This window comes from Pseudochaenichthys georgianus, chromosome 20 (assembly GCF_902827115.2).
Source record: "Pseudochaenichthys georgianus chromosome 20, fPseGeo1.2, whole genome shotgun sequence".
In the NCBI taxonomy this organism is placed as follows: domain Eukaryota; kingdom Metazoa; phylum Chordata; class Actinopteri; order Perciformes; family Channichthyidae; genus Pseudochaenichthys; species Pseudochaenichthys georgianus.
Window position 1 is genome coordinate 13,879,568 of NC_047522.1, and position 10,757 is coordinate 13,890,324.

The 10,757-nt window shown below is 40.3% G+C and overlaps 1 protein-coding gene across 2 annotated transcripts; it reads left to right on the forward strand.

Moving 5' to 3' along the window:
* Positions 1-2,984: 2,984 nt before the first annotated feature.
* On the forward strand, positions 2,985-10,542 carry LOC117465954 (uncharacterized). 2 transcript variants are annotated; one of them, XM_034109073.2, is made up of 10 exons: positions 2,985-3,073; positions 3,497-3,554; positions 4,009-4,133; positions 4,321-4,426; positions 4,588-4,642; positions 8,587-8,675; positions 9,340-9,408; positions 9,509-9,610; positions 9,739-9,858; positions 10,331-10,542. In XM_034109073.2, the coding sequence occupies exons 2-10, from the start codon at positions 3,504-3,506 to the stop codon at positions 10,373-10,375; spliced, it is 762 nt and encodes a 253-aa protein (XP_033964964.1). In that variant the 5' UTR covers positions 2,985-3,073; positions 3,497-3,503; the 3' UTR covers positions 10,376-10,542. The 2 variants fall into 2 exon arrangements, with proteins under 2 accessions (XP_033964964.1, XP_033964966.1); XM_034109075.2 differs by lacking the exons at positions 2,985-3,073; positions 3,497-3,554 and having other exon boundaries at positions 4,044-4,133; positions 4,371-4,426.
* Positions 10,543-10,757: the final 215 nt, after the last annotated feature.

A 10,757-nucleotide genomic window follows, 5' to 3' on the forward strand; every position in this document is an offset into this window, starting at 1 on the left:
CTTCCTGGTCGAATGTACTTATTGTAAGTCGCTTTGGATAAAAGCGTCAGCTAAATGCAATGTAATGTAATGTAATGTAATGATTAACGCAAACGCAATCGCAAACGGCTTCCGTCCACATGCAATAATTATCCGGATAGTGTCTGCCCACACGAGACCGCTCCGTTTAGCTCCAACCGCTGGAGAAGCTGCAGTACATATGCAGGAGCCTCTACGTGGCGCTGTAACTTCCTCCACAAAAGCAGCGAAGAAGCATGGTTGTCATGGTTGCCCTTCCGTTTATTCTCCGCGGTGGGGGCCGAGGGAACCGGGCAGAGTTTTTTGCCAGTCAGCGTGTATTAAAGTTGAAATTTTCCGGACAAAATTATAAAAGTGCCGGTCAAAGGTCTTCTTTGTTATTTATTGAGCTTTAAAACAAATGAATAACGACTCTATATAATATAATGATAAAATACACGGAGCCTCTCTTTTTCCTCCCTCTCTTCGGACAGCGCCAGTGTCTGTCTCATGCAGCAGCTCATCCAGTAATCAGTGACCCGGCCGACTGTAAAAATAAACATATTTATAACTAGTTTAGGGAGTTTGAGAGGTAATTAAAATAGCTAAGGGTGATGATCTGACTTGAAGTGTGTGTTTTGCTGCAGCGGGAGGAGCTGCAGGTGAGCAGAGCTGCGTGTCTCCGTCCTGTCAGATTAGACTTCACTCGCGAGAGAAAGATAAATAATCTGAATTCAGGGTGCAGTTTACTTTGACGTGGGGGTGAGCAGCAGAGGTGGGGAGAGGCGGGGCTATTGCCTCATCATTATTGCTGTAGATGTTGCACAAACAACTGTAGCATGGTCAATAGCGTCCGGAGCACGATAGCAACTCTGCGATCCGCCATTGTTGTTGTTGTTGTTGGTGGCGAAACACTTCAGCACTGGCGCGGGGTAAGCGGAGGTGAGCAGAAGAGGTGGGGAGAGGCGGGGCTATTGCGCAATCACTATCAGTGATCTGAAAATGTCCGTATAGGGCGCACACACGGAGCTGTTTGACCCCCCAGAGAGTGGCGTATGCATTTCTATCCACCTTGGGACCCGTTGTTGTTTCCTCAGTCGTTTAGTGCCATATTCGGTCGTCCTCGTGTGGCCGAACGGTCTATATGACACTAAACAGTAACGCAAACGACCGAATTCGTCCTCGTGGGGCCGCAGCCTAAGATCAGCCTTCATTTGGCATCTATTCTTACAACGTGATTGATTGAACACAATTATCTTAAACTCTAAAGGCTAATAGGCAAATGTGTCTCCATAGCTGACAGGATGAGGCCAGATACTGGATGTCTATCCTTGGGTAATGGCTTTGGCTAAGGCTGATATGTAGTATTTTTGGAAAGTAATTCAAATATTGGCAATCAATGTTGTTATTTGTGTTACTGAAACCCGAGATAACATTAATCACTGGACTCCTCCTCTACGACCGGGGTTCATTAGATATTTATGAGTTAAATTGTATCTAAACTGCTTATGCAAGTCAAATGATACCAGTTAGAGAGATGAATAGACTTGTAGAATACGGTTTACAGTCATTATCTGTGCTGCAGACGATGCCGATTACAATGACTTGAAATCAGTGTCAATTACAGCCCCCATGCACGTGACAGGAGCTTGTGAATTTCCTGTACTATCTCTCCAAACACTTGTGTTCCTTTATAGAAAAAGGAGAGCATTTTCCCCATGGTGAGTCCTCCCTGGCTGCAGCTTTCTCCTCACATTGTTGTGATTAACTGCCAGAGCCCGATGACACCTCTTCCAATTAGAGAAGCCTTTCAGCCACTTGTGCTGAGAGGAGCACATTTCTCTGAGAAAGTCCTGTCGAAAATATACTATTCATGCCTTTTTGACATGCAAAACACACAACGTATTTAGTGTCTATTTCATTGACACTTTGTGTTGATCGAGCAAGGATTAATGTGTCAGTGAAAAAACCCTTCATTTTCTGTTTACTGGAATTGTTTCACAGGCTAGCCTTCTTCCAAAGGACTATATGTATCTTAATAGACCCCCAAAAAAGGAAGAAAGTGAGGGAAAGAGAGAGAGGAGAAAAAAGGAACATAAAATAGCTGGGAGCTAAGGTTAGAATTTTCCTGACAGCCTCCACTTCAAATGTAACATTGTATTAAAAAAGACAAAGCTAGAGAGATAATGTGTCTTGCTGTGAGGTTAAACATAGATTCCACTCAATATCATAAACAGATGCATATGTTTTGAGGATATTACTAGGCCTATTTATTCCCCACGTTCTCTTTGTGACACATGTACTTCCTCTTCCAAGATACATTGGCACAGACACTTTCTTTTCATTATCTACATACTTTATTTAAGGCATGGTAATATTACAAGGCACTATATGACAAAGAAAACCTATTTGCCTTGTACAAATGTAGAACCAAAAAAAACAACAATTTTTTTTAAATACAAATAAATAAACAGAATGGTGGAAAAACTATAAGTTTACTGATAAATAACCAGCATACTCAAATAATAGTTGACAATTGTTTGGTTTTTCAGAAGAGTCTTGAGTAACCACATATTGTTGCTACCAGATGTGGGATAAGAACTCAGATTGTGGACTTAAATAAAATAGAAGTACCAGAGTGTACTAGGAACTCTGTTACAAGTCAAAAATAAACAAATAAATGTAGTGGAGTAAAAGTAGGTTACACGATTTACCTCTGAATTGTAGTGGAATAGAATTACAAAGGGGCATAAAATGGAAATACTCAAGTAAAGCACAAGTATCTCGAAAAGTGTACTTGAGTACAGTAATTGAGTAAAATAATGTACTTAGTAAATTTCCCAACTCTCGTTACTACCATAGACCGTATACTACTTGTTCCACGCCAGAGTAGCCGTTCAGCTCGGCCCCGCCCCTTAGCGGCGGGTAAACTTACGTCATGACGTTATGAGCTGATGACGTGTGTAGTGTTATCATTCTGATGAATTTAAATGACTACAAACTAAATGCGTGTCTGCTCCACGCTACCTCAGTTTACTTCCGTTGTACCTGTTCAACTCTACCCATCATAGCAACGGTAAATGTGTTAAACCAGTTAAATGTGTGAAAACCATAGACTGTATTTGGTGAAAACCGGTTAAATACTACATGTCGTAGTGATTTTGTCAATGTTTTAGGTCATCTGTTTATTTAAGTGAAAGGTTGAGGACTCAGTGTGCGAAATACCCGTCAATAATCGGGGGGTCCCCATCTCCCGTTTATTGCGCAATATACCGGTCCAATATTTCTCAATATGCAGAAGGCCTCCTACACACTGGTTGAGGTTAAAAAAAAGAAAAACTCTAAAGAATGAATTGAAATTTAGAGAAACGTTAGCAAAAGTTGCATTAATAAAGCAGTCAGATGTATTGTGTGTAGATGACTGTTGCCAATACTTCTATTAAAGCTGTAATAATGAAATTGCAATTGCTGGTGCATAACATGTATCTATCTTTCTAAGGGAAACCATGGAATTTGATGAGGAGAAACTACCTCAGTGCCCAGCTGGATCAGCAGTGGTTTGTAAAAGCTAGTATATGTGTATACTTTTCCTTAATATGCAATAACAGTTCTCTGCTACTTGCTTTAATCACTTACACTCAGACTACTTTGGTACTTTAAGTATATTTTGATGCTTATACTTTTGTACTTTTACTTGAATAACATTTTGAATGCAGGACTTTTACTTGTAACAGAGTATTCCTACACACTGATACTTCTACTTTTACTCAAGTACAAGATCATAGTACTTCTCCCACCTCTGCTTACACTTTTATTCCACCCCTCTAATTTATGTGTTTGTTTAGTTTTTCTTTTTTAAAGGGTGCAACATTAAGCTGTTTGACTGATCTTAAACTGTCAGCTGCAGACATTTTTAAACTTTTTCACCATGGGAGATAAATAAACTTGTCATAACCTTATTTCTCCAGTTTCAAGTATGGTATTTTATGATAATCTGTGTGATTTCAACAGGGCAGGAGAAAGGGTGAGGAGTCCAGGAATAAGACGGTTGAGTTGACGTTGGGGATGAAAACATCCAAACCTGTAGTGTCGTTTGAACTTTCTTCGTGTTTTTGTAAGGACAGTGAATCCTGCATGTGAGTCACACACAGTTGGTTAAAACTGAAGATGTACTTTAAAAAGTTAAAATCTCATTATGTCAGGCCAAATCATCACAGTAATGGTGAATTATGGCCCCTGCACTGTTTTGGCAAAAGCAGATACATCACTAAATGACAAAGGCAGATCCACTCGTCTAATAATCCAATTTATTTTTATTTTTAGGTGCAAAAATAGGCTTTTTGACTCTCCATCACCACTCTGTCTTTCACCAGCAACTGCTGCAGCACAAACACAGATGCTGAGCACAGAGCCCAAGGCCATGGCGCTGGTGAGTCACACTCATACCGACGTGTGTGAATGGGGCTAAGTGAACGTTCATTCAGTATAAAAAAAAAGAACCGCTTTCATTTGACGTCATTGGTCTTAATCACTCAATTATAGCAATTTCCAGAAGGTAACTGTGTTTTATCTTCACCCTGTACCCTCCAGATAGCATGCAGGCAGCTGACTGATGGGAACGAGGCGGCCTCTCTCAGGGACCAATGTGAGATCATTCACACACTTTTAGTTATTCCCTCTCAATCATTTGTGCGTACAATACATGGATCATACACTGCGCGTGTGTGATGGTGTATTCAGGTTGTTTTACAATGCTCCAAAGCTATACGATAACACAAGGACAAACAAGATAATGAAACTTTATTGCAAGTGTGAGGACAAAAGTATATAGACTTGACATGAAAATAGCTTTCATACTGTGGTGTTGATTGGTCCTGATCCCAAACAGCAGTGGTTAAGGATAATGTAGTGCTGATGTGGTGTTTCTCTATCAGCAGGAAGGGGGTAAACCTGGAACAGTATAGAATATTATAGCTAGAGCTGCTGCAACTTATTCGATAAGTTAACTCAGTTTTCTTTAATCGATTGGTCATTTTTTAAAGATTTCTTCATGATGAACGCTGTCGTTTTCTTGGTAAGTTTGAGAAACCGGCTCGAGATACACTTTTTGTTATATTCCATGAAATGCTCTTAACATCCCGATAGCAATGAATATCTTAAGTGCTTTGACAAAAAATCCATACAAAAATGTCATCTGTGGAAGCCGTAGTACTGTAAAAAGCACGACCAATCATTTTAGCCGGCCCGGCTAAAATAACTGGATGGCCTACCTGCATGTCAGCCTTCCATCTGTGCACAAACTTATCTCGTGCCCTCATTGGTCATGTGCACGTTTGTGTGTGTATTTTCAAATTCTAGCGCACTCGAGCTGGTTTCTCCAAAATTACCTACCCCACCGGAAAAAATCTGCCACTTCCTTACAGAGCCCCTCCTCCAACACACACAAACGCGCATATGACCAATGAGGGCACGAGATAAGTTTGTGCACAGATGGAAGGCTGACAGGCAGGTAGGCCATCCAGTTACACTGAACAAAAATATAAATGCAACACATTTGTTTTTTCTCCCATTTTTCATGAGATGAACTCAAAGATCTAAAACATTTTCTATATACACAAAATAACCATTTCTCTCAAATATTGTTCACAAATCTGAAAACATTTGTGATAGTGAGCACTTCTCCTTTGCCGAGATAATTCATCCAGATGTCGCAAGTTTTGAGGGAGCGTGCAATTGGCATGCTGACAGCAGGAATGTCCACCAGAGCTGTTGCCCGTGAATTGAATGTTCATTTCTCTACCATAAGCCGTCTCCAAAGGCGTTTCAGAGAATTTGGCAGTACATCCAACCGGCCTCACAACCGCATACCACGTGTAACCACACCAGCCCAGGACCTCCACATCCAGCATGTTCACCTCCAAGATTGTCTGAGACCAGCCACTCGGACAGCTGCTGCAACAATCGGTTTGCATAACCAAAGAATTTCTGCACAAACTGTCAGAAACCGTCTCAGGGAAGCTCATCTGCATGCTCGTCGTCCTCATCGGGGTCTCGACCTGACTCCGGTTCGTCATCGTAACCGACTTGAGTGGGCAAATGCTCACATTCGATTGCGTCTGGCACGTTGGAGAGGTGTTCTCTTCACGGATGAATCCCGGTTTTCACTGTTCAGGGCAGATGGCAGACAGCGTGTGTGGCGTTGTGTGGGTGAGCGGTTTTCTGATGTCAATGTTGTGAATCGAGTGGCCCATGGTGGTGGTGGGGTTATGGTATGGGCAGGCGTATGTTATGGACGACAAACACAGGTGCATTTTATTGATGGCATTGTGAATGCACAGAGATACCGTGACGAGATCCTGAGGCCCATTGTTGTGCCATTCATCCACGACCATCACCTCATGTTGCAGCATGATAATGCACGGCCCCATGTTGCAAGGATCTGTACACAATTCCTGGAGGCTGAAAACATCCCAGTTCTTGCATGGCCAGCATACTCAGCGGACATGTCACCCATTGAGCATGTTTGGGATGCTCTGGATCTGCAACTTCGCACAGCCATTGAAGAGGAGTGGAACAACATTCCACAGGCCACAATCAACAACCTGATCAACTCTATGCGAAGGAGATGTGTTGCACTGCGTGAGGCAAATGGTGGTCACACCAGATACTGACTGGTTTTCGGACCCCCCCAGACCCCCCCAATAAAGCAAAACTGCACGTTTCAGAGTGGCCTTTTATTGTGACCAGCCTAAGGCACACCTGTGCAATAATCATGCTGTCTAATCAGCATCTTGATATGCCACACCTGTGAGGTGGGATGGATTATCTCGGCAAAGAAGAAGTGCTCACTATCACAGATTTTTTCAGATTTGTGAACAATATTTGAGAGAAATGGTTATTTTGTGTATATAGAACATGTTTTAGATCTTTGAGTTCATCTCATGAAAAATGGGAGCAAAAACAAAAGTGTTGCATTTATATTTTTGTTCAGTGTATTTTAGCCGGGCCGGCCAAAATAATTGGTCGTGCTTTTTACAACGCCACGGTTTCCACAGATGACATTTTATTCTGGATTTTTTGTCAAAGCACTAAAGATATTCATTGCTATCGGGATGTTAAGAGCATTCCATGGAATATAACAAAAAGTGTATCTCGAGCCGGTTTCTCAAACTTACCTACCCCACCTTTAAGTGCATCCCTGGTAAACACAATATTTAAAATGGTGCTTTTGCATGATTGTTTCTGGGGAAACTCAGTTTTACAGATCTGTTCGACATATTTGTGGTCACAGACGCAGGGCGCACTAGATGCAGCTTTACATTACAATATCCTGCTGCATGTTTAAAGACTGATAGTTGACAACATGCTCACCATTACTTTAGTAGATTCTTCTATTGCTTTTGTTTATATCACATCAATGTCATAAGCAGAGGGAGTTTACCCAGTCATCTTGATTATTGTAGGTGTTCTACCTTTTTTATTTATATATTTCTAAAGAAGAGTATGTAATGTGATTGAAAGGAACTTAATACAACTTTTCTTAAGATCATCAACAATGAAACACAACATGTGAATAAGTCTGAGCTAGCTTTACACTTAATAAATGCAATTGCTTTAATTATGGACTACAAAAATGCACAAAGACTTAAGCTTCTGCTACATGAGGGAAAACACAATAACGACATAATACATAATACTGTTAGACGGATAATTACAACTGTTTTTTGTGTTTTTCTTTGATAAAATTAAAATAAAGATTTCATAATTAAAGGAGAACCGTGATTGGATTAAGTCCACATTACAGGATCATTGAAGTAATTATACAGTGAGGTTATGGATCCTTAATGAATAAATGATTTGCCTTTATGACAGTACAAGCCAGCCCACACACACACACACACACACACACACACACACACACACACACACACACACACACACACACACACACACACACACACACACACACACACACACACACACACACACACACACACACACACACCTCCACTCATGGGGAGCCTGGGGGAGCGTGTGTGTGTGTGTGTGCAGTCACAGCCTGAGAGTGAACATGAGTCAGCCTCATAGTACAACTTATGAGTGGGCCTCACTGGGAGCTAAATGGATAACTCATAGAGCGGCTTTTTGCAGGAGTCTGTCTGGGCTACCAAATAGATGTATTGATATATGTTATGCCAGTCCCTGCTTACTCTGAGCCATGCTATTAAGGATTGGAATTTGAAACATATTTCACCAAAGTGGAATTTAAGTTTAAATCATGTCATTTAGACTCTGTTCGAAAAGGGCTTGAAATTGACCATAAAAAAAGATAAAATGACATAACAAAAAAAAATCACAAAATAATATTGAATATTGGCGATGTATGGATCAAATATAATGCTGTGTTTTACATTGCATTCTAATAGTGCTGTTCTTACAAAAAAAGGTATATTTTTGTCTGTAAAATGTTTAAAAGGGAAATCTTCTTCTTGAATATGTTTTATTCAATTCAAGCATATAAGGGTGTCAACGTGGAAATAACCATTTCAGTTTAATTTGACTTTTTCCTGATTGTTCATTTTTTCCTAGCTCCTCTGCCAATACTAACACTGAAAGGGACTGTAAGTTTGGAACGCTCCGACCCCAGAAGGCCCCGATCAGTTCATGCATCCATCACTGTAAGTTTTATTGGAAATTCACCAAATATCTGCCATTTTTTATCTTTCTCTTGCTACATGTACTTCTTCTCCACTTCATTTTACAAGCCAATATTTGTATTCTACTACATTTATTTAACACTCATAGTTGCTAGCTTCTTTGTACATATATCCAACACCTGACATGTTGCAATACTTAACTGTACTTTACCTATTATTTTAAAAGTAACTCAAATTGGCCTTACCCTGAGAAACACTTAAATATTATGACATGTATTTTTTGGAAAGAGCTAATAGTGTATATAATAAAACCATATTACTGCTAAAATATCCAATCTGTATACTGAGTAATTTAACTATTTTTCATTTTAGAACTATTCTTGTAATGGGATATTTTAAGAACTTGGCATTTTGACATTAAATAAAGGATCTGAGTACTTCTTGTGGCAGTAATTGCACAGGGAAATAAGACATCGGGATTTCTAGTTAGATACATTCCTTGTTCGTTTGTATGTTAGGGGATTTGTTAGACAGTTAGAACATTCAGGATCTTACCAGACCAATCCTTTAAGGCACATTTAGATTGCAGTTAGTGGATATGACCACTAGATGTAGATGTTGATCCATTTCTAGCAGTGTTCACCCTAAACAAATACTAAGTGTGCTGAGATTGTATTTCTTCCAGGGAACAGCCTCAGTATCAGCTGCTGATCAGAATGAAGCCCCCGGAATGAGCCTGCATTTGTCTAAAGAGGTCCTACTATGTATTTTGTCCTCTGTATAATTACTCCAGACATTACTAAACTCTATGTGACAATTGTGCCTGTGTCAAATGTATGTTGTGTTTTCTTTAGGGGAAGAAAAGGCAGTATTACCACGACCTGTGCCTGCAGGTAGAAGAGAGGAAACAACAGGTGGAAAAGGAGAGACAGAAAAAGGCTGTTGACGATCAAAAAGTTTGTTATTTTAGTTTTGTATAGTATAAATACTTATAATACAGTATTGAATTTTGCCCTGTAGTTTTTTGATCACTTTGATAGATTAGTAATTAATGTTTGTGTCACATTTTCCCCAACATCTGCAGCACAATGAGACCCAGCAGCAAACCTGGGGGATGCCAAGAAGTGGTGCCCAAAACCACCAGCAGGGTACAGTGAAACGGAGCAGAAACCTCGACACTGCCGGGATTTTACCCCAGGAGCAGGTGAACAATGCACTGTTTACTGTAACAAAAGCCTAGTGTTCACAGAATGTCTTCTGATCGCACTGGCTTAGAAAAAAAGGAACTAAAAGAGAGTCTGTAGCCACACACACATTTTGAAACAAATGAGGATTGTGGCTATTGTGGTAAACAAGAAAACTGCTCCTGCAGTCTTTGAATTTGTAAGGAAAAATAGAGGGAAAAAGTGATTTCCTCCCATTGAGACTTGACACTCCTGCATAGCTTGGTCACCCCAAAATATGTTTTGAATTAAACTATCTATCTGACCTTCTTTCCACACATAGTATTAGTCTAGTTGCAGGTGAAAGTCAAAACCTCTGTCTGTGGATCCTAACAGTAGGAGCCTGTCAGACTCTAAACAAGTTGTGTGAAACCTGAGTTTGGGTCCTGGGCCAGCATAACATTACAGCCTGCTACTTTGGCCGGCTCTTCTGAATGCTGCCTTTGTTTCCAGATCCGTGATAAAGGCTTCACTGGGACCCCCTTCCACCGCCTCTGAAATGAATACCATAACATCCCCGAACTGAGGGCTACGGAGCAGACAGGCAAAAAGTAATCTCTCTGCAGACATCGGATATTTGGGCTGTTTCAGCAGCAAATTCTGATGGTTGCAAAGAATTACAGAATGTGAATAAACTTCAACCGAAAAGTCTAAAATGTGAATAACCTGAGAACTCTAAATCCAAGAGAGGCCTTCATTGATTCTTAATAAGGAATACATATAAGTCATTTAAAGCAAGTCCAAGTCGACACTCAAAAAAGACATATTTAAACATAATCATACAATTGTTTCTAGTACTGCTTTACCTCAAAACAAACTGAGTTGGAGGATTTACTTTATGCAACTCAGCAGCACTGAAGTCAAGTCCTTAAATAATCAC

Coding starts and splice junctions, on each gene's coding strand:
- LOC117465954 (XM_034109073.2), top strand. CDS start 3,504: ATGGAATTTGATGAGGAGAAACTACCTCAGTGCCCAGCTGGATCAGCA. Junction 8,676..9,339: donor CAGTTCATGCATCCATCACT/GTAAGTTTTATT, acceptor TATTTCTTCCAG/GGAACAGCCTCAGTATCAGC. Junction 9,409..9,508: donor GCCTGCATTTGTCTAAAGAG/GTCCTACTATGT, acceptor TGTTTTCTTTAG/GGGAAGAAAAGGCAGTATTA.